Source organism: Coffea arabica, chromosome 11c (assembly GCF_036785885.1).
Source record: "Coffea arabica cultivar ET-39 chromosome 11c, Coffea Arabica ET-39 HiFi, whole genome shotgun sequence".
Lineage (NCBI taxonomy): Eukaryota > Viridiplantae > Streptophyta > Magnoliopsida > Gentianales > Rubiaceae > Coffea > Coffea arabica.
Genome location: NC_092330.1, coordinates 39553928 through 39576947, shown reverse-complemented (window position 1 = coordinate 39576947; position 23020 = coordinate 39553928). Strand labels below are relative to the sequence as shown.

Sequence of the window (23020 nt, the reverse complement as noted above, 5' to 3'; positions counted from 1 at the left end):
TTTCTGAAATTTCTTTTTTTGATTGAAAGTACTTTCTGTGAATGTTTATTTGAGAACAGTTCCAAAAATTTTTTTTTTTTTATTGTTAACGAGGTCACCCAAAACCTTTTTCGATCTTGACCATCCAACAGTGAATGCTATGGAAATATTTTTTGACCTTTAGTACAATAGAAATCCTTATTGTAGCCGGTGACCAGTCTAGGGCTGTCCTCCCTTGACACGGAGTTCAGATGCTAGGAATATGCTAAAAAATGAAGCACTGGCCAAGAAATTAAGATGAGAATTTGGCATATATCTAAATGATCTGAGGTGTAACTGAAGCTGTCGTCGTGTTCTCTCATAAAATTAAAAAAAAAAAAAAACTGTCGTGTTCGTTCGCGAAATTAGTTCTATCTATTCTGAGTTCATTGAACAAGCAAAGAAGGATACTACAACTATAAAATATATCCACATTTCTGTGTTTGTAGTTCATGTCAGAAACAACAATTGGAACACGTTTGGATTATTGTTTTCTAAAATTTTCGTAAACCATGAACTGCAGCAATTTAATGTGTGTAAGGGAATAAGGTGATTAATAAATGTGTTCGTTAAAAATATAAAAATATAAAAAATGGCAATCCAAAAAAATTCATCACACTGGTTTACAAATTCACGAGCGAGATTGAACTAAAATATCGTCATCATTTTTGTGGGTTTTTTGTGTGTGTGTTGTTTTTTTTGTTTGGGGGAGGGGGGGGAATGGAACCAAGGAATATGAATATGCAAAGTACAGTTTTTGGTCCTGGATTCTACTAATTTCCAAAAAGATCAGGCTCGAACATTCAAAGCCTTATTTTTTTTTATTGTCCAGTTTTAGACCGGAGATAAGTCGGATTTGGTCTATTATAGCAAAATTTTACTTTTAACTACTAACAATAAAAGAAAAATCAATAAGTTATACTCTCAAGTCTTCATATTCAGTCTTACATGGCTCCTTATATATCTCAGTCAAAATGACCTCTTTCCAGGAACGCCATAGGCGGCTGCTGAATTTGATATACTAGTAGATAACAAAGGTTTAACATGCAGGATGTTCTACGGAAAAATAGTGCAAATTCATAAGTATCTTCTATGAACGTACAGTTCGCTAAAACTTATATCATCAGTAACTTGAACTTCTCAATTTGTTCACTTACTTGAGATTGTATATCTTGTGGACTTCGTGGTTAGTAGTTACAACTTACAAGAAGAAATAAAAATATGGTACGTAGGAGGACAGGGCAACCCCTTGTTTCCAGCTTTCTTAACTTATGCTTAAAGTCTATAGTCACTGCAAGCAACATTGGGGAAGATGAGAACCTAAGAAAAGAAATATGCTCACGAGGACCTAAAAAATGTCTTAAAAAAAACACAATCTAAACAAGGCCTAAGAGCTTCTCTACAGTCACAAATGCTGAAGTATCAAAGTCGTTTCCTCATGCTATTATGATGGAGGAAATGTGAGGAGGGTTGTCCAATTTTGCCATGGCTTCTTCATACATGAAACTCAGAGTAATTAGCTGTCGAGGATTTCAATCCACGAAATTGAGCTTGTAGCGTGTATATCTTTCTCAGATTTTCTTTAAGCACACTCCAAATATGATGGAGTCGTTTGAGTGCTGGATGACAATGTTGAAACACATCGTCTTCTGCACTAAAGAAACATTTTCCCAATTTTACTGTTGATACGTTCGTGGTTTTGTTTGTACTGAATTTAGACAGCTAGCTTCTTGTGGTTTTATGTTGTATATTCGTTTTTTTTTCAAAAAAAAAAATCAAGGATTTTAGGATTACCTCGTTAATTTGCCTAGTGAGGTGAGGTGTCCGTGACATGTACTCCACTTTGCTTATCAGTAAAAATATAGAGCTGACATTAAAAAAGAATTATATGTAGGAGATAAAAAGGTGATTGAAAATTATATTTTTTATGCTAATTGAAAAATATTCAAATTTTTTGTTTACAAATTATTCTAATCAAAAGGGTCCATTATGCCAAATGCTGTTTAATTTGTATCCGGGCCACACACAAAAATTCATTCGTCCTTAACTACCCAAGGTTGCACTCTACTGATTTGGGCTTGACATGTTGAGAACTGAATCAGCTGAGATTACTATGTGTGTTATTGACTGCTAAGTCCTCTATTTAAGCCGTCCTTTGATTCAACAGCAACAGGCCGTTGGCCAGCCAGAAAGTCCACATTAGGCGGGCTCCCCATTGGGCCTTGTAGCTCCTTTTTTGGGAAACAATAAAGTGGAGACTTTTTTTTTTTTTTTTTATAAGTGAAAAGTCTGAAATCCGCAGTTCCTTACTTATACTTCTTTCTCTCGTACCATCCATCTCATGCATTTCCCCACAAAGTCGAGACTGTATAATGGGTATTTAGAAATTTTCTACCCAATTCTTTCTATTTTTTTCAACTTGACTCTGCAATGCTAGAAAATTTAGGGAAGAATTACCCATTTCTAGGATAACAAATGTTAATTTGATTAAAGAAAGAAGTCCAAAATACCATTTGTCTATTCCACAGTTAAAATCATGGACGAGTCTAATTTTACCGTGAAATGGTGACGCACAAAAATTTCTCTTTAAATTTTAGGGGCCTTTTGGGAGATTTTATTTTAATGTAGCACTTTTCGAAGATGTAATGTGAGATAAAAATGTGATTTTACAATATATAAATACAATATTCTCAAAAATATAAAAAAATTTTATGTGAAAAATACAATCCAAACAACTTTAGTATGTATATAAAATGTCTAAGTATAGCATAAAGTGTTTGTTACTAAAAATCCAAACTCTGCATATGGCAAAGGTTTCGGTGGCACATTATTAAACAAACGTTTCGCCAAAAATGAAAGAAAGTGATTGCAAGAATATTTACGCTCTGGTTATGGAAATCCTCCATAAAGCCACCAACCAATTTGGTAGATTCTGTATCAATTTTCCATATCTAAAATTAAAATTGAATTTAACCACAAAACATTCTTTTTAATATTAAAAATGAATTTAACCACAAAACGTTCCTTTTAAGCATTACGTAATATCTTCTCCAATTAAAACAGACAGCTCTTTTCCGTTCCAATCACGACACTCAATACCATGCACTTTCTCCCCAAAACCGAAAGTGCCCAAAGCAGACTCCCTAAATGGAGCCTTGTATTATAGTATCATAACTTCATTCCATTTCATTTCAGCAGAAGTGTGAACAGAAAAACACGCCTGTAGCGTTGTAATCAGCATCAGAAAGAGTTAAAGATTGAATTTTTGTTCACACAGTTTCACACCATTTTTGACATTAAAACGTCTTGGATTCACACACACACTCCCACTGCCAACAGTCGAACACCGTGACAGACCATTATATGTGGCATAGCCCTTTTCAGTGTGGTAATCAAAAGCAGCGGGATGAAGCTCTTTGAAATTCAGATTCTAGTTTTTGTGGCTCTATTGTTTGTGTGTCCCTCGTTTGTTCATGGATGGGGGGTTGATGGGCATCTCACAGTTTGCAGGATTGCTCAGGTTATTTACAACTTTGTTTCCTTCTTTAATCTGCATTTGACTGGCTTGTGTGTTCTGCTTTTAGCTGAGTTGTTTTAATCTGTGTACCACATTGCAGCCGCGATTGAGTGAAGCAGCTGCAAATGCTGTGAAGGATCTGTTGCCAGCGTCTGCGGATGATGATTTAGGGAGTTTGTGTTCTTGGGCGGACAGAGTCAAGTTCCACTATCCCTGGTCATCACCACTTCATTACATTGATACCCCTGATAATCTCTGCACTTATCTGTACTCCAGTGAGCGTTTAATCTTACCCTTCTCTAATTTTGGCCGTAATTACTATTGCTTCATGCAATTGACCATTCATGAATTCAAACTTTTTGATTGAAGATGTGTAAATCAGTCACTGCGTCATTGTTATCGTATATATCATATACTCAACGACTGAGTATTCAATAGTTTAGAGGAAAACATATCTGTGTTAGGATGTAATCATGTATGGTATCAGGAAATATGTTAAGAATTTTTAGTACATGGCAATCTTATGATGTACTTCTCAAAGTTTCAACATAGACGAGAACTGATCTCGGAGCAAGTTGAGTTATGCAGTCATCTCATATTAGTTAATCTTGCTTGGAATAGGGATTAAGTACCACTTGAAACATTCCACAAGATTTTACTGACTATTCCAGGCTAAACATATACACAGGGGATTGCAAAGATGAAAATGGCATAAAGGACAGGTGTGTAGCAGGGGCAATCAACAATTACACCTCCCAGCTCCTCAGTTATGGAAAAGATGCTGCTTCTCAACGTAGAACTTCTTGATCACTTTTTATTTCTGCTGTTGTACCAATTTTGTGTTGCCTTCCTCTTTTCTCTGCCAAATTAACATCCTTTTAAACTACAGACAATTGCAAAAAAGGCTTGATAACCGTCAGTTATCAAACTAACCAAAGTCTCTTGATGAATCTAATCATGAACAGATAATCTCACAGAGGCCCTTCTATTCCTAGCCCATTTTGTGGGAGATATTCACCAGGTAAAGTAAGTTCTCTAAATTTAGCACTCAAACCAAGGTGTATGGACAAAAGCATAGACTAAGCTCGCACTAATCTACCTAAATTCATTATTGCCTTGGTGCTTTATTTCCCCTATTCCTTACTGAGTGGGCTTTGTCCATGCAGCCTCTTCATGTAGGATTTACTTCAGACAAGGGAGGCAATACAATTGATGTCCACTGGTACACAAGAAAGACAGTTCTGCATCATGTAAGTACCAGAAAAGGACTACCGTTCGCTTTTGAAGCTTAGAATCTGCAAATAGAAGTCATATTCATGTTCTTACCCTGCAGGTCTGGGATGATAACATCATCGAGACAGCTGAACAAAGATATGACAACTCTGATGTGGATGAGTTGATTGATGCACTCCAAAAGAACATAACAGTAAGCTATTAGCAGCTGGACTTTCAAAGACTTTGCTCAAAATTTTTGATCTTTTACATGCTCTTATTTCATGTGGGCTTCCTACTCGATAGGCTGAATGGGCAGATAAAGTAAAGACATGGGAGACCTGCAGCAGTGGCAAGCCACCCTGCCCAAATGTGTACGTTCTGTGAAAATCTTTACGCAATTGTTAAGCATATAACTAGAAACAGTATCTGAGATACTCTTCTATGTAACCCCAGTTAGATGTATTTCCAGATGACTACTCCGATGCTTCAAAAACTTACATTTGAAAGCAATTCTCTTCCCGCAGATATGCATCTGAAAGTATTAAAGCAGCCTGTAATTGGGCTTATAAAGGTGTCAGTGAAAATTCAGTACTAGAAGGTAACTTTTCTTCTCTCTCTTTCTTTCTCGTTTTAATCTTCTGTCAGATAGATATCAAATTTGTTTTAATGATACGTGTTATCCTCACAAAATTAATGTGATTACCAAATTGCAGATGACTATTTCCTGACTAGGTTACCAATAGTCAATTTGCGACTAGCTCAAGGTGGAGTCCGCCTGGCAGCCGCCCTGAACAGTATATTTGGATGATAAAGAATGTAAAACGTCATCACATATTACATAGCACCATATGGACTTTTTGCATATCCTAAGAATTGCTTGCCAATCATTGGGAGCAAAATGCCATAATCTCTAATGCCACCAAGGGCTTTCTTGGTAATAACTTTCGTCTTTTTCTTGGAACAAATGTGGTCGAGGCCATATTTGATATAAATTACAGTTCGCAGCGAGAAAGGACAAAAGATTGGAATGGCATTGATCAAGCATGTTAGCATAACTAAATTGGTTTTAACGCCTGGGGATTATTCTGTACCAAATTAAGTCCAATAACTTCCATCCACTGCACACATCATAATTGTCAAATAGATATACAAATGTTCCTAGTTACAGACACAAGAACAAGCAGCATCCCAACTAGTACTTCGAAAGAAAAGGGGTAATATAATGACTGCTGCAATCATATTTGCATCAAAGTTGCTGCTGAGCTTGCCTTCACTCTGGTTTCTTCACAACTAGCACAGGGCACTTGGCGTTAAAAACACAATGGTTGCTGACACTTCCTAGAAATACCCTGCATTGTTGATTTTGTCAATGCTTAGCGACACAGCAAATCCGATGAGGACCAGAGTGATAAAACCAATTTAAGTGTAATTATGTTAGATATCCATTCACGAAAAGATCCATTTAAGCAATTACTTAGTAAGAACCAGACTTGTCAAATACGCCAATGGATATCACTCACTTCATGTTACAAGCTAAAGCAAAAGGACCTCTTCACGCTTATAAAGATGATCTGAAAGTATAAAACTGCTAGGGTGTATATGATGAATTAGCAGGCTTCCAAATTGAGTTCAGAAAAGGTGCATCTATAGACTCTTGCAATATCTAATATTATTATCGTCTGTTGTTCTTGCAATTAGACCAGTTTCAACAAATACAAGTGCATGCATGCTAAAAACCCAGAAAAAAAAATTGAAGTGCACAATATAGTTGCCGGGTAAAGTAATGAAACATTCCCTGCTAAAAAGGAAAAACAAGAAAATTTTGTCACTGCTAGATCTGAAAACACCGCCAGTGACAGCTTACCTTTTGAGTTTTCCATCTCCATGATCACCTAAAACAAGTAGATCAACGTTTAATTTTTGCACAGCGTCACATATTGCCTTCTTAGCATCTCCAACAACTAGCAGTGTCTCTGCATTTACCTATACAAGAAAACAGTTCTCTTCAGTTTCTTCAAGGAATGAGTCCAAAAGGTTGCATATAGCCTAAAAGCAGGCAGTTTTAAGCATGCAAGTGTAGAAAAGTTTTTTTCTTTTTTTTAGTAAATCCAAGAAACATTAAATTAAACCCAGGGTAGAAAAGCTATCGGCCCTAGTGGTTAGCAGTACCGCCCTTTGATGACCACAATACAAGTCACTTTAGTTTACAGAGCTTGTCAAGTGTAAATATCTACATCATAAGAAGAGTCGAAATCATCAAGCCCACCATTTGTAGGAGAAGCAAAAGCATTGAAAAGAGTGGGAAGTCATTTGCTTTGCGACTGTCCCAATTTCTAGATACTTAATATTCTTTTGCAAAACTTGAATGAATTTTGTTGTCTCAACAAAAAATTTCTCCACTGTCATACTTGTAGTGGCTCAACAATAGAAACTAACTGAATTGATCATAGTCATGCCAGAGGGTTTTAGCCCTACCCCATGGCTGGTGCAGATGCTCTTAGCTTTCTCCAAAATACCACTGGAAATAAGGCGATTTCGCTCTTGGACTGCATTAGCATAGTCTGGAGCTGCCATCAGAAATTTATAAACCAGTGAGATAAATTCTCAGATTGCTCCATATTTTGAAATCTATCCACCGCTAATACAGAACACATGTGAAAACTCCACAGAAGAGAGTTTTTGGGAGTTCAATCTGCCTCCCACAAGCCCAGTGGACGAAATTCCAAAAGGCCAAGAAATAAAGCTCCCACATATCAAGCAAGAAAGATCACACTAACTACTCTTTTACACGAATATGTAAGCTTCAGTGAAACAAGCAGAGGAGGCAGAGGAAAGAGAAGGAGAGTTACTTAACTGGGAGAGACATTACAGAACATGCGGGCAGAGCCAAGAGAGGCAGCAAAGGTGTTGTTGGAAGGAGGAGGTGGCTGAACCATGAAGAGTATTAGGGGATGTGAGGACTTCGAGATGGATTCTTGAAAATTCTGCAGATACCAGACGAGGGCATGGTAACTTGTCTCGTTTTCATCTATGGCCACCATCACTTTCTTATCAGATGATCCATTCTCAACTGCCATTTCTGCAACTACCACTAGTACTACGAATTAATGGAAAGTTTCGATGTAAGGCTCGCTTCTACTTTTCTATGATCGTACTTGTACTTCTATTTGCACAGCTGATCATGATACTAGGCTTTGAATGAGTTGACGAATGGGAAAAGGCCTAGCTGTATGGTGTCTAGAGGAGCAAGGAAGAACTGTTAAACAGGTAAAACAGTTAAAACAGGCGGTGGAGCCGTCCATGGATCAGTTTGGACCTTGGTGCTTTGCCCACTTGACAATGTGGATCCCAATTTTCATGGCAAGAATTGGAAAATTGTTGTCAAGGAGGATTGGATCCCTATGTGCTTTTCAAGATTAGACATCTACGGCGCGTACAAAAGTGTCATGCTCGTTGCCGCAATAAATCGATCCTATTGCATGAATTCTTACAATTTTAGTAATATGTCAAATGGATCGGCTATAATGTGAATTTTACAATTTTAGTAATATGTCAAATGGATCGGCTATAATGTGAATTTGGGCAATCTTGTAGGCTATGGCGTCAATTTATATAATACTTATTAAACGAATGGAGTAATACTTATTTGTCCAAATGCAATATTAAACGTAGGGCTGCAAACTAGTCAAATCGAGTCGAATTTTGGTTTAATCGAGTCGAGTCTTGATTTAATTTTATCGAACTCGAATTCGAGCTCGACGAGCTAACAATTTTGAAACTCGGGCTCGAAAGAATAAAAATAATTATTTTATTTTTTAAAAATAAATAAAATAATATTTTTAATAAATAATAAAATATTAAGAATATTTATGTAACTTTACTATTAAATAGAAAATTATATATATATATATATATATATATATATATATACACACACACACACACTCGAATTCGCGAGCCTAACTAGTTTATTTTGAACTCGAATTTGATATTGATCGAGTTGGAGTGGAGCCGCTTGTGAGCCGCGTTTGCACCCCTAATTAAACGAATGGAATAATATCGTGTAGGATGTTCTAGACACCAAAAACTAAAGGGATAATTACACAAACCTTCCCTAAGGATTTTGACAATTTCACTCAACTCCCTTCAGATTTAAGAAATTACACTAACCTCCCTTAATGTGTTAATATGACTACTTCACTTAATAGATAATTCACAATACGATGCAAAGGTTAAATAAAACCAAGAAAAAAAAATCCTATCTCTTTTATTCTCCACCAACGGCCATTTTTCTCTCTCTCTCTCTCTTGTAGGCAACGATTCTTTCTTCCTTTTTCTCATTGTCTCTTTGCCTTTCCTTTCCTTTTACTTTTTCTTTATATCCACATCTCTATTTATTTTAATGATAACTTATTATACCATAATCATCTCTGTTTACTTGAGAAATATGGCACTATTTTACTTATAGGAACAGATTTCATTGTCAACCAAAGATAAATGAATATGATTGTAGCGATGATAAAGAAATTAATAATGCAATTGATAACTAAGAAGCAGGGAAAGGAGGGATTAGTGGAAAAATTATTGGATTGATTATTATCCTAAAAACTTGTGTAAGATGTTAATAAATGCATTTGATTTTCTTTACTTGATTAATATTGTTGCTTTTGGTTTTGTTATAGATGGCTTTACTTTGTTTTATGATGTTAATATTTATTTCTGTAGAGGTCGGAGTATTGTTTTACTAGTGGTAGTAGGTTAGATTATTATTTGTTTTGCGACAGTGTTAGATATTGAATTGAAATTTAGAGTGTGAGTTTGGTTGCTGGTTATCAAGGAAGAATTAATTTTTCAAAAATATTTAAATTGGGATGATATTACAAGACAGATGTTGGAATTTTTGGAGCTAATGAAATTCTTAAACTATTCAAACTATTTGCTTAGAAGGTTTGTAGCATGTTTGAAAATAGTTAGATCTCGCGTTGGAGTTTGAAGTGTTTGCTTGGTGGTGGTATTGTTGCAAATTTGGAAGAAAGTGTTGTGGAAATTAGTTTCTTTTGTTTTTTTTTTATAGAACAAGGATAATTTAGGGTATTTGAGGAAAAATCTAACATGACGGGTCTATTTTGTTACCTAAACAGTAAAAGCAAGAGAACTATGTGTAATTTCTAAAACCTGAGGGGAGCTCTCTGCAATTGTCAGATACTTAGGGGGAGGTTCGTGAAATTATCCCAAAACTAAATAAAATGCTACCAGAGATCTTAATTTGGTTTTTTTTTTTCAGCAGCAAGAAACATTTATTATAATTGATTTGTCCGAGCTTGCATGAATTCCCCTTCACCCCTCACCCCGCCCACCACCCCCAAAACAACAACACACACACACCAAAAACAAAAACAAAAACAAAAACATGAACATGATTATGATTAGATTTTGCGGCCATAAACCACATGTTAAAAGACCCATCTTTTTCTTGTTTATCTTGTATTTGTACTTTAGCAGGTGAACACGTCACGTTCATGGAATGTACAGGTATCAAAATCATCCAAAGGAACACTAATGAGAGCGTTTGATTTTAGCTGGAAACTAAAAACAGGTAACTCATAAGTCCTTCGTTCCGCTCTGTACAGTCAACTTAATTATAAAGAATTCTTTTACAAGTCTTGAGCCATATGGGCTGAGAGTTGCATTCCATGATGGAAGATTCTTTTGAACATTGGGGGCTTCCAATATTCATGCCTCATCGTTACTTTGATCCCAATTATATTTATAGAACAATTTACACTACAGGGTTTGAATTTTGAAACCTTACAGCCTTAGACAATTTTCAGCTAAGGAGGCGAAAATCATAAAATCATGCATAAATTCATGTACCTAACTTGTAAGGAACTACAGTATATAATTTCTGTCCAAATTGGAAAGTTGTTCAATTTGTTCTATGTCTCCACAAAATTTGGATATCAATTTTTTTCAAATAATATTTCGCTTGTATTATAAACATATTTCCCAACTCACTTTTTTATATTTTCAACCACTTTTTTATCTCACATATATTACATCACAAAAAGTGCTACAGTAATTATTCCAAATAATATTTGGAATAATGCCTATATCCAAACAAACCCAGTAGCAAAAATATTCACACCGCGCTTCCATGTAAAAAACTATTGAGCTTTGGCTCAATAGCCACCAAAAAGGGATTTAAGTCTTTCTTTGGCTGTAGGTCGAGGGTTCAAGCCCCACTTGTAGTCAAAAAAATCCAAAGGAGTTGCCAGAACACTTTTTTGATGTAGTCAAATCGGTAAACCTGCTAGCCTCTTAGGTTGACTTTACTCACCCATTTATACCCATTTAAAAATAATTATACATTTAAACTCAACTTTTAATAAGTGTCAAGCAAATAAATTTAAAATTTTTAACAAACTAATAACAATAAAATACCGTTATTTCTTATTAAATAACATATAACAATAAAAAAATAAGTAGAATTTAAGTGACTCATAAATGGATAATTGAATATATCCATACCAATTTATTAAATGGATATCTATTTATATCCATTTATTTAATTAGATATAAATGAATCGATCCAATTACATCCATTATCCAATTATAACATGTCCAAACCAGCTCGAGTCACACCTCTAGATCGTACTTTAACCAACTTCTTCAGTGCTTCAATCTCACATGGTTAACCATTGGGCATTTACACTAGGTTGGGGATTCAAACTCCGCTTAGTGCAGAACAAGTATAATGTGGTACGTGATTCACCCTCAACTACCATATATAAGTATCTTTAAGCTGTGTGATTATTGCACTCATCTAGTTTGGTGGTTCATTTTTCAACTCATATATGTGCTTCTTTAGGCTTCCCCTCCCCCTCATAATGTGTAGATAGATTATATTATTGTTGCGAGAAAAAACAAGATTTCGTCATATTACAGGAAACCACTCTGTCAAGATGTGCTCGATATTCGAACTGATGAAAATGATATTTGGCCATCTCACAAAGGCAGCCAGTGTTAGTTTAACAACACTACTACTGATAAAATCTTTTGTCATTTTCCAAGGATGCGGGAATATTAGGTATTGCATTACTTAAGTAGTCGGTGTCAAATTTAAAAAAGAGAATAAGTGGATTTAGTCTACAATTGAAGTTTGAAACCCTAGAATTTACCAAGCCCTCCAATCTCATTAGCTGAGAGGAAAGCTATTTACGATTAACAGGAGGCCAGCAAGATACAAGGAAAACCACTTTTACTGGGAATGAGTGGATTTAAGAAAATCGGAACACTTTTTCGAGTTGTATCGATCGAGTAGATTAAGACATCCATTAATAATAACAGTAATAATAAAGAGAACAACCATACACGTGGAAATCAGGACTTATTGAACGGAGAATTTGATCAAGTGATTATGATGATATATTCAGGCAAATCAAAAGTTGCTGTCGCCACAGCATTCAAACTCTACTTGTGAAGGATTGGAGTTACTGGACCAAAAGATTCAGAAAAGAATCACATTTGCAGCTTCTCAGGTTCAAGGCACTATCGAACCTGAGTTAGACAAGTGAACCAGACCAAAAATAAAGAACCTACAACAGCTTGCAAAAATCAAAACATTGATACCTTTTTTTTTTTTTTTTTTTTTTTATCTTGGGTGCAATATTTCCCTCTTCATGTACCTACATCAATATGAACTTTAACAGGAAAAACAGCTGCTTTGCCAAAAACAGTTGTAAAATATAGAAAATAAAGCAACAGAAGTGATGGCATTTGTTTTCATTTACTCCAGCCATACATGCGCGTATTCTACAAGACTTGTTATACTTTATCAACAGAAGCCAGACCTTGTTACACACATCTTTAAAAGATTTTACAAAGGACTTTTATTTCTTCCAAATCATGTACACTAATTACAGGAACAGCTCTTTCTAAACTTCTGCAAAACTAAACTGCAGCTTTAGTACTATAGCTCAAGGTTTCTTCACTACAAGAACCGGGCACTTCATATTGTGAACGCAGTAATTGCTAACACTCCCAAGAAAAGCCCTGTTGGATTTCCATAGAATGTATAAGAAACGTGCGGTGAAGGAAGATTGGCATACTTTCAATCTCCCACTTCATTAATTGAGGGAAACTTCTTCTAAAGACAGCACACTTCGGAAAAATCCAAGAACAGGGTATTTTGATCTAATTGAAAAGACCTAATCTTGGTTGAAGGACAGATGCAACACGCAAGAATGATAGATACTAATCAGAGGTAAAAGAAGTATGATGAAGAAAGAATTGCATGTGAAATTCTTCCACGTCATGATCATTTTCTAGCTTAAGGGGCCAAGGCTAGTCTTGGACCACCAATGAGTTGCATATTGAAGTCATGGCTATTTCATGAAGTTAAAATGCTAAACCTCTTCAGAGCACCTCTACCATGGCTGCCTACCACAAGCAGTTGAATATTTAGCCGTTCCACTGCCTCCTCTCGTATTGCATCTTTTGGATCTCCAACGTCTGTAATTGTTTCTGGAGTTATCTGAACAGGGAAAAAGTTTTATCAAGAATAGTTTGAGAAGCTTTTTAGGCACAACTATGACAATTTTCACGCATTTAATTGATCCCATACAGAAAAAGGACTAGAGGACAGAACCATCAAGATCAGTCAATTAAACTACTTAATTATCTTCTCCAAATTTAAATCATTCTGATAACCTACGCTAATGAACACCATCTTGTTTACATACACACAAACTTCTGGCTTTTATTTTAAATGAGATGCACATACTCCTTAACCTTAACCAGAGATAACAATCTCATAAGTATCATTAAAATTTCTACCCCATGCCTGATGCAAATCTCCCGGGCATTCTCCAACAAGGAAGCAGCAGTCTTCTTTTGATCCTCTTGAACTTCTCTCCCCACCTCTGGAGCTGCAAAAAGTCCAAAAATAAATAATGAGTAAAGAGCACTGACAGATTCGTTGAATATACTTTGAAATCCCAACGCTATGTAAAGTGCAAGCAAGGCGATATTAAAGCCAGAAATGGATACTAGCATATACTACTATTCTCCAAAGCAAAAGCCTTAAGCAGATGAAAATTTTCAACCATGTCAAAGATGAAACTGGTCGCAGATCAAATGAGTTCTTTATCTAGTTGCTACAGAAATCCACTGGTTGCATTTCAAGTCTAGTAATGTCAGAGATACACATTCCTTGAACGCTTTCAATTGTTACGACTTGCGACTCCAGCTCCGTCGAAAAAGTCGCAAAGAAATTTGAAGTCATAGTGATATTACTCTTCAAATTTTTTACCAATTAGGAGTTGAAAATTCTTTCTACTTGTGAATTTTAAGTTCAACCTGAGCAAATTTGTAGGAATTTCAGACACGAGTCAACAACTAACGTATTAGTATGATCCTAGGTTCAAATCCTCCCTACTCCCTCCCCGCTTCTTAAATCCAAATCTCCCCTACTATTAATTAAAAAAAAAAAAAGGAACTAGCATAGCAAGGTGTTACAAATGTAAGTATGAATTTGCTTTACAGCAAGAAACCACTATTGTACTCTTTTTTCGGTATTAGAACTTTAAGCACCCCATTTTCACGCGATTTCCCAAGAACTTAAATGACCAAAAGATGGCATTAGACAACAAGAAATGGCAGCACTTACGTTCGACAGCATGGATATAGCTATACTCAGATGAGGGCTGCGCAGTGAAAATCACCAGGTTGGAATTTGATGATTGAGTCGTGCAGATTCTTGAGAGTCCACTCCAATGCATAGAAACTTCCTTCATGCTCATCAACGGCCAACATTACCCTTCTAATATCCTCACGGACCTCAACAGTCCCCCTCGCAGCGCCCGCTTCCATGATTGCTAAGCTATTCGATTTATTATTGCTTCCCCACAGCAGAAATACTGCAACAATTCTCTCTCCTGAAAAGGGGCGGTGCAATTTTTATCCAGAAGAATAGATTCATAAGGAAAAGGAAACGACAATGCAAATCTGGAGTTCGACGGTCAGGGGACAAAGTAGTATTAACGGCAGGGGTTTTGGCGGGATATATTTAACTGACGTTAATTTCCTGTTACTGCACCTGAAATCTCACGTGCTGTTCCATGCCAGTCCAAAATCAGAAAGGCTCAAGAGTCTATACGCCAGCCCAGTCTATAGCATTATAATGGGCTCAATACTTCCGGTTTGTGTTGGGCTGGGAGAGGGGTTTATACCTAGACCCATAAAAGACTAACACTGTATACAGTGTTATAATTGGACGCACGATACATTAATAATAAAATATTTGTACTTTAAATTTGTACGTATAGAAGATTAATCCTTATCTTTATCGCATTTAGGAAAAAGAGGATTGAGAAATCATTATGAGGAAACAAGGCTTCATTAGAAAATTCGTGGCTATAAATCGATGATTTCACCAATTTGTCAAGCAAGTTCAGCATTTTGAGGCATATACCTTGTAATTTGCAAATTATGAAACAATTTGATGATAAATGTAACTGCAAATTGTTAAACGACATTGATGAAGTTTATAATTTCCCCCATACGCAACATCATGGTTTTAATAAAACTAGTTTCTTCGAAAGAACTTATTTTTATACTTCTTTAATAACATGCACAATATAATTTCTTATTTCTTAGTACTGCCATCAACGCTATTTTACCATAAGAGAATATGGTTATTATCACACCTAGGACTGCAAAACGAATCGACCCGCTCTCGAGTCAAGCTCGATATTAATCGAGCTCGAGCCGACTTGAGTCAAACACGAGCTCGAGCTCGAGCTCAGAATATTAAGCTCGTTAGCTCGCGAGCTTGGGTATATATATATAGGGGTGTTTCGCGAATCGAACCACTCACGAGCGACTCGAATACGAGCTCGACTCGAGCTCGTCAAAATCGAGTTCAAGTCGAGCTCGAACCAATTAAGTCGATCTCGAGCTCGAGCTCGAGCTCAAAAACATTAAGCTCGTTGGCTCGCGAGCTCAATTATATATTTATTTTTTATTTTTTATTTTAATAGTAAAATAACATATATATCCATAATATTTTATTGTTTATTAAAAAATTATTATTTTATTCATTTTTAAAAATAAATAATTATTTTTTATTTTTTAAAAATAAAATAATAATAATAATTTTTTTTTATTTTTTAAGCTCGAGCTTGATATTTTGAGCTCGTCGAGCTCAAGCTCGAGTTCGAGCTTCACAAAATTAACTCGAGTTCGGCTCGATTAGTCAAAACTCGACTCGAGTTCGGCTCGTTTACACCCCTAATATATATATTTTTTTATTTGTATTTTTATTTAATAATAAAATTATGTATATTATATATTTTTTATTTTCATAGTAAAATTACGTACATATCCTTAATATTTTATTATTTATTAAAAAAATATTATTTTATTTATTTTTTTAAAAATAAAATAATTATTTTTTATTTTTTTTCAAGCTCGAGCTCGGCTCGACTTGATTCGAGTCGAGCTCGAGCTCGAAATTTGCCGGCTCGTCGAGCTCGAGTTTGGTAAAATTTAGTCAAGACTCGGCTCGATTAGCTCAAAGCTCGACTCGGCTCAACTCGTTTGCAACCCTATTCACACCATAAACATATTTCATGCTTCATGTGTATCGCTTGACATGACATGTGATATACTTACACAAACAATTAGACAATAAACATAATATAGTCCACGATAATTACTCGGTAATAGATAATTGACACTGAGATAATTGCTTGGTGATAGATAATTGATACTGACGCTGCACGCTATGGCACCACTGCCAAATAGCATACATGGAGCATCTTGCATATTTGTTGTCATCTTCCTTTAGCGGAGACACTTGGAAGCATAGCAAGGATGAATGAAAATTGCATACAAGTCTTCCTCCATTATTTAGGATATCCGTTTCCTGGGACAATTTTTTTTACTGTTCACTGCATCTTCATAGAACTAACACAGGATAACAAACTAGTTTAGCGAAATCTGGGATGTACAACTTTAGGAGTATGCACCCTTCACTGGTTTTTGCAGCGAAATAAAGTTTAACACGATTTACAGCCAGCTCTTTCAATCTTTTTTCCTTACGACAAGAACAGGGGTCTTGGCATTGTGGATGCAGTAGTTGCTGACACTCCCCAGAAAAGCCCTGAAATTCAAGTTGCAAATTAACTTCCATCAGTCCAATAGGCAAACAGGACAATGCCACAAACCAGACACTCATCTATGGACAATGCTATAAGGTCTATGATCAATGCTCCAGACTCTGAAACGTGAAACTCATACATAGTGAAAGATAGATCCTTGAAAGGTATTCCAGAATCTGCATGTTTTTGTGGATTGCATTTTCATTTCTTAGAGATGGAGCCTCAAATATGTATAAAAGGTGGCAAGACTGACCTCTTTATGGCTCCCCGACCATGGCTGCCCAACACTAGCATGCTGACTTTGAATTTTTCTACTGCTTCACAAATAGCATCTTTAGGATCTCCCACTTCTGTTGCTGTCTGAGCAGTTACCTGAGATTTCAAGAAATTGAGCTTCCAATTAAAGTGCATCTGTGAACTTCAAATCAAATGTGTTACAGTTGCTACACCAATTAGTTTGCTTTACAACCATATAACATGATGCCTTCCTCAGGGAAGTTGGATTTAACCCTAACCCTAAGCATAACTGAAAAATGAAAAGCGTCTGTTTGGTACTAAAATCTAAGGAAATCACAATTAATAATTAATGACTGTTAGTGATTCCTTACCCCATGTTTGGCACATACATCCTTGGCTTTCTCCAGCAAAGCATCTGCTGCTCTCTTTTGCTGTTCTTGAAAGCTCTTAACGAGTTCAGGTGCTGTAATAGAAACCAAATATGTGAAATTAGGCACCTCCAAAAACAGCTAATTCAAACGATAATCCGTTTGGATTAGCTATTTTTGGAAGTGCTTTTAAAAAATTTTACTGTAGCAGTGTATATGAAAAATTTTTACTATAAAATTTTTTTGAATTATTTGATATATTGTATGGATAAAATGTTTTCGAGTTATTATATATTACTGCAGTATTGTATTTTAAAAACTTGGTTTTAAAAAAATAGCCAATCCAAACGGAAAAGATTTCTAAGTCCTAAGACAAGAAACCGAAAAAGATTTACGATTAATGACCATAATAAAAATTAAATCGAGGCCATGTTTTCAGTTCAGAAGCAGTCACTTCTGATAAGCAGCCTCAAATTACAAATATTGCTGAACCTTCTCAGTTAGACTTGGGGCAAGCTTTAAGTACCTATTAGTATATTGCCAAACAACTCAGGCAGGCTTTTCCAATCCCTTCCACGGCCTTGATGAAGGCCACCTAACACCAAATCACTCTCATTTTTTCCACCACCTTATCAAAAAGTTTGCACCTATTTTCCGTTCCATAATCCATGGGTCATAGAGCCAGGGTATTAAATGTAAAAACTAAAACTGAAGCTGCCATTCAGGTATAACTTGCATAGCTAGGGAAATTAATTAGTCACGGATAACTCTTAATGATCTGAAACACACACCAGGAAGCACTCATCAAAGATTAATGATTAATCAACATTTTCCATTCATCAGACCCAAAACAAATTTAAAAAAAAAAAAAAAAAATTCATACACGAGACCAAAAATCGGATATTTCGGAATAATTAAAAAGAGAACCAAGAGGGAAAGAAACTCACTGGTAGCGCCCATGGAAGATGCATGGAGATAGCTATAATCAGCTATTGGCTGTGCTGTAAAAATCAACAACTCCGAATTTGCAATGGATTCGTGAAGGCTGCTAAGAGTCCATTCCAAGGCGTAGATGCTACAATCACTCTCATCAATCGCCACCATCACCTTCTTTTTCTCACCTGTACTTGGATTCCTCCCCTCCTCCATCTCTCTTTGGTGAAACACTCTACTATCACAACAGAATTCTCTCTCTGCTTTTACTAGTCTCAATAAATCTAAGACTTCCCCTCTTTTTCTTTTCTTTTCTTTATCAGTAGAATTATTTTATCGGTAAAACGTCCGCAGATGAACTAGCGTTTTTAGTCTTATCCATGTAGATGACAACTTTTAGTATGCAGTTTTATATTAATGCAATGGAGATCTGCGTCGGAAGTTCTGGATTCTGTGTGCTCTCTCTGACACAGCTTATTTGTTTTCGTCACAACCACTGGTTTTAGCTGTTTGACCGACCAACATCCAGCTGTGAAGCACGTGAAACTCACGCCCTGTGGTGCATCATGTGGGAATTATTTTAATGAGCCTTTTGCTGACCCTGTCAAAAAATAAGGGAAAATGAAAAGAAAAGACTAGTTGCGGATTAATCGACGGTAACAAGTTTCATACGTTAATCAGTCACGATTTGAATTATCAAAAGATAGATGGAATATCTATCATGAATGACAGTGTTGGAACATTTTATTTAAAAAGAAAAAAGGAATAGGCGAAACATCAATTTTTGGAAGGACAAATTTTGAAATTCTTCGTTGTTAACCCAGTAGCTTAGCCCTAGTTTCCACAACCAGCTAATAATTGGAAACTTGATCAATTTAATAATAACTGAAATGTGGTGACAATAACCACCGGCCTTTGGACGGCCGCTAATCACCATTAATGCATTAAAATTTTATGAAGTTGGGAGACAATGTTTCAATCTCTTTACATTAAATCATACTTTCCATCAATTTATTACATTAAAAGTAGCTTTATTTAAAAAATTCAAACTAATATATAATGTACCTGTCTGATCCGATTGTGGTTCAGTCTCTTCAGAATGATCCGATTGTGGTTCAATCTCTTCAGAATTATCCTTGAATCTCTTGAGATTCTCCTTCATCCCTAATGTAGGATAATCTATTGTATTGACACAAAAAAAAAAAAAAAAAAAAGCGGTGACAAGAATCTACACGCAAAACATTTTCCTAAAGCAAACGTGCATCCAATAAATAACAAAGTTGGAGACTGATGAGACTCGTCATGCCCGTCTCTACCTGTCAATATGTCAGGCTCGGACACGTATTCTTGTTATCCTAATTCCGAGTTCCGACTTAAACAATCGCCAAATTGCGTTCCCTTTTCGGGGATGACTTCTAATCGCATTTCTTTCGTCCAACCGCGGACGGAACCAATGAAGATCCAAAGGGAACCCAGCTACCTCCGGGCCAGATAGGTTAGGGTTGGGAACGAACGAAGCTCACGCTCGATCCCATCGAATTTGAATCGAGTTCGAGTTGATTAAGTTAAGCTATCGAACTCAAATTAATTATAAAAAAAATCAACTCGTTAATTTATGAATCTGTTCAAAATTCCTAATATTTTTATTATTTTTTAAGGAGAAATTATTATTTCATTTATTTTTTAAAATAAAATAAATTATTTTTAATTTTTTTAAAACTCAAATAGATTCGAAGTCGAATTTTGAACTCGAGTTTTACATTAAAAACTTGTCAAATTTAAATTATAATTCAATTTTAATTAAATCAAAATTCGATTCAACTCAACTCATTTTTAATTCTAAAACAAATACAATTACATCCGCTTATCAACTACGAAATACAGGCAGGGTACGGACCCGCACCTACAGCCAAGGCTTAAGGACGGTCGTTTTTTACCGCTGAAACGATAGGAGAGCCGTTGGACGGTCGAATGGTTGAGTGGCACTTTGAAAGTTGTAATTAAACCTTGGTGGGAGATGCCGATTGCGTCTAAAAGGACATTGTGTCGTATGATTGGTCCAGCACCCGGCACCAACAAACAAATGCGCTCAGGAATGATAAAAAGGGCCGTCAGAGCAAATTGTTCATTTTCTTGAAAGATTTTCTAGTCCATTTAGGAAATGAGCATAATGTAAGTATAAATGATGTAGTGTGTCTAGTTTTTGACTAGTTTCCGTCACTTCTATCATCAATTATTGCAATCTAGAAGTTTTAATCACTGGCAAAAAAAAAAAAAAAAAAAACTGCATTCATATAAGAAGTGTAAAGTGACATTTGTGTTCTAATCTTCTTATCATCTCATCTTACAAACCAAGCTCTTCCTTTCTTTCTTTTTTTCTTTAAAGTCATAAAAGTACGATTGCCTGCCCTCTAAAACTTGAACAATGTCGCTCTCAAAATTCTCTTTCATAGCTTTGCTCTTCGTGCTACTTTGAAATCTAAGTGAAAGTTTGGCACCTAGTTATCGGACGTTATAGATGCAATAATGCTGCCAGACAACAGGCTGTTAAATGTTCTCAATTTTCTAGTGCTGTACAACACAAATCAAACATTCATTGTCTATGTTCATCAACAATATCATATGCTCGTAAACAAAAAACAAAAAAGTGTCAAATTTGATGAGAAATGTATGAATCTGGAGTGCACTGTACTATAAAATTTTAGAGGAGTATATATGTCTGAACTTGGATTCCAAAAAGAGTGTAATGTAGAGAGTAGTAGCGAAAAGCAAAGATGGTATAATTTGAGGGCTAAGCATAAAATAATTTACCAACTTTCCCATAACCATCCAGACAGAGGATGATAAATGAAAACAAATGTGCATATAAAATTAAACTTTTCTTGTTGGGACTCGAGGTGTATATCCTGACACCTGACCAGAAAACCAAAGTTAAATAGTGCTTCCTAGTTTTCATACGCCTGCAAAATTCCATCCTTGTAGTCTGTCTGTTGTTCCATTCTAGTATATAATGCCTTGAACCTTGAGAGCTAGGGGGTGAAAATCTCTTTATCCAATACTCATATATTTCTTTCCTTCCATTTTCAAAAGCTTTTCCTAGGGAACCCTATAGGGAGATTTCCTTCCATAGCCTTTCGGTGCGCTAATTCTTTCACTTTTCCTTGGCAATGTGATCTGTTTTTACTTCTCTCAGAATCATTTGGCATAATGCAAGTTTCACTGTTACTCCACTGTGAAATGAGTCATGTCTCCTGATGACACACTTTATTCTCTCTTCCTCTATTGGAATCTTTTCCACTGCTCTAATCTTAACATGAAAAGCAAAAGCTGGCTCTTATTCCGGTCACATCAGTTCTTTCTCTTTTGCACTTTTGACCATAAAATCTAACTACATAACATTCTTGTTCGTCCTCTCGGATCTTGCGCTTTACCAGACCTATATATGCTCCCTTTCCTATAAGAATTTCTCATCGTAAAAAGAATATTAGGGGTATGGCAGTTGATGTATGCTCAGAAGTTTCAAGTCCTGTTGTAAGTCCAAGAATCTCATTTTCTCATGATCTTAGGGAAACAGATCCAATTCCGCGCGAACGCTACCAACATCGATCTGATGCATTACTTTTGGAATCCATTGATTTCAATTTCAGCATCAGTCAAAGCTTCTCACAAGGGCTGCTTTCATCTGCAGATGAGTTGTTTGCAAATGGCAAGATCATTCCTACAGAAGTCAAGAAAATCACAACCATCAAGCCTGGTGAAGAAACAGCCTCTAAAGAAATTTATCGATCTAAGCCAATTTCGTCATGTTATCGAAAAGATACTGCCTTTAACTTCTCAGCTGCAGCTACAAGTTCAGCAACTGACAATGCAGATACAGCCCTGAATTTAGATACAAAGAAAAAGAGTTTGAAGGAACTATTGTCCATCAACCCTGAAACTGAATCTGATGAAGAAACAGAAGAAGAAAAGAAGCCATCATCCAAACCTTTTTGGCAGTTCCGAAGAAGCAGCAGTTTGAATTTAAATAGCAGTAGAAGTAGCACCTTAATCCGATCCTTACATTTTCTCTCACGGAGCAATTCAACTGGTTCTGCTCCCAATCCGACAGCATCAGGTGTACCAAAGGTTCTGAAGAAGCAGCATTCCCAGAAAGATCGGCCACCATGGAACAAGCGAATAGATTCATCTGTACCATCATCCTCCGGTCATTATTTTTACTCACATCGAGCATACAGAAGTCCTTCAAGAAAGAATTATGAAAGTGGAGTTAGAGTTAGTCCCGTACTCAACATTTCACATGCTTGCATTTCCAAGGGCAGTGGAAGTTTATTTGGTCTTGGTTCTTTGCTCTGCAGCGGGAAGTCCAAAAAGAAGAAAAAGTGCAACCAGTGGATTTAACTAATCATTTTAATGCAGTTCAGATTTCATGCTAGATGCCTTTCTCATTCACTGCATAATTTCCATTACAACACAATGTATTAACAAACATGACGATTTATACGGAAGAATACGATTTATTTACCTGGTGCACAAATGCAAAGGATCATAATTAAAAGCTAGGCTTGGTCTAC

The 23020-nt window shown here is 36.0% G+C and overlaps 5 protein-coding genes across 5 annotated transcripts; 2 read left to right on the top strand and 3 right to left on the bottom strand.

Moving 5' to 3' along the window:
• The first annotated feature begins 3286 nt into the window (after positions 1-3286).
• On the top strand, positions 3287-5820 carry LOC113716771 (endonuclease 2). Its single transcript, XM_027241207.2, has 9 exons — positions 3287-3538; positions 3636-3810; positions 4224-4328; positions 4501-4556; positions 4702-4785; positions 4869-4961; positions 5054-5121; positions 5275-5348; positions 5464-5820. The coding sequence occupies exons 1-9, from the start codon at positions 3425-3427 to the stop codon at positions 5556-5558; spliced, it is 864 nt and encodes a 287-aa protein (XP_027097008.1). The 5' UTR covers positions 3287-3424; the 3' UTR covers positions 5559-5820.
• Positions 5821-5845: 25 nt separating this feature from the next.
• On the bottom strand, positions 5846-8186 carry LOC113716772 (universal stress protein A-like protein). Its single transcript, XM_027241208.2, has 4 exons — positions 7605-8186; positions 7226-7317; positions 6615-6733; positions 5846-6099 (listed from the first exon to the last, which is right to left on the bottom strand). The coding sequence occupies exons 1-4, from the start codon at positions 7825-7827 to the stop codon at positions 6021-6023; spliced, it is 513 nt and encodes a 170-aa protein (XP_027097009.1). The 5' UTR covers positions 7828-8186; the 3' UTR covers positions 5846-6020.
• Positions 8187-12399: 4213 nt separating this feature from the next.
• LOC113716774 (universal stress protein A-like protein) lies at positions 12400-15044 on the bottom strand. Its single transcript, XM_027241210.2, is given in 5 exon segments — positions 12400-12802; positions 13162-13283; positions 13586-13677; positions 14418-14487; positions 14489-15044. Coding segments are annotated over 5 exon segments (492 nt in total). The 5' UTR covers positions 14621-15044; the 3' UTR covers positions 12400-12726.
• Positions 15045-16625: 1581 nt separating this feature from the next.
• On the bottom strand, positions 16626-18922 carry LOC113716773 (universal stress protein A-like protein). Its single transcript, XM_027241209.2, has 4 exons — positions 18464-18922; positions 17520-17611; positions 17165-17283; positions 16626-16913 (listed from the first exon to the last, which is right to left on the bottom strand). The coding sequence occupies exons 1-4, from the start codon at positions 18663-18665 to the stop codon at positions 16835-16837; spliced, it is 492 nt and encodes a 163-aa protein (XP_027097010.1). The 5' UTR covers positions 18666-18922; the 3' UTR covers positions 16626-16834.
• Positions 18923-21941: 3019 nt separating this feature from the next.
• On the top strand, positions 21942-22847 carry LOC140016586 (uncharacterized). The gene has a single exon (XM_072070152.1). The coding sequence runs from the start codon at positions 21942-21944 to the stop codon at positions 22845-22847; it is 906 nt and encodes a 301-aa protein (XP_071926253.1).
• The last annotated feature ends 173 nt before the right edge of the window (positions 22848-23020 follow it).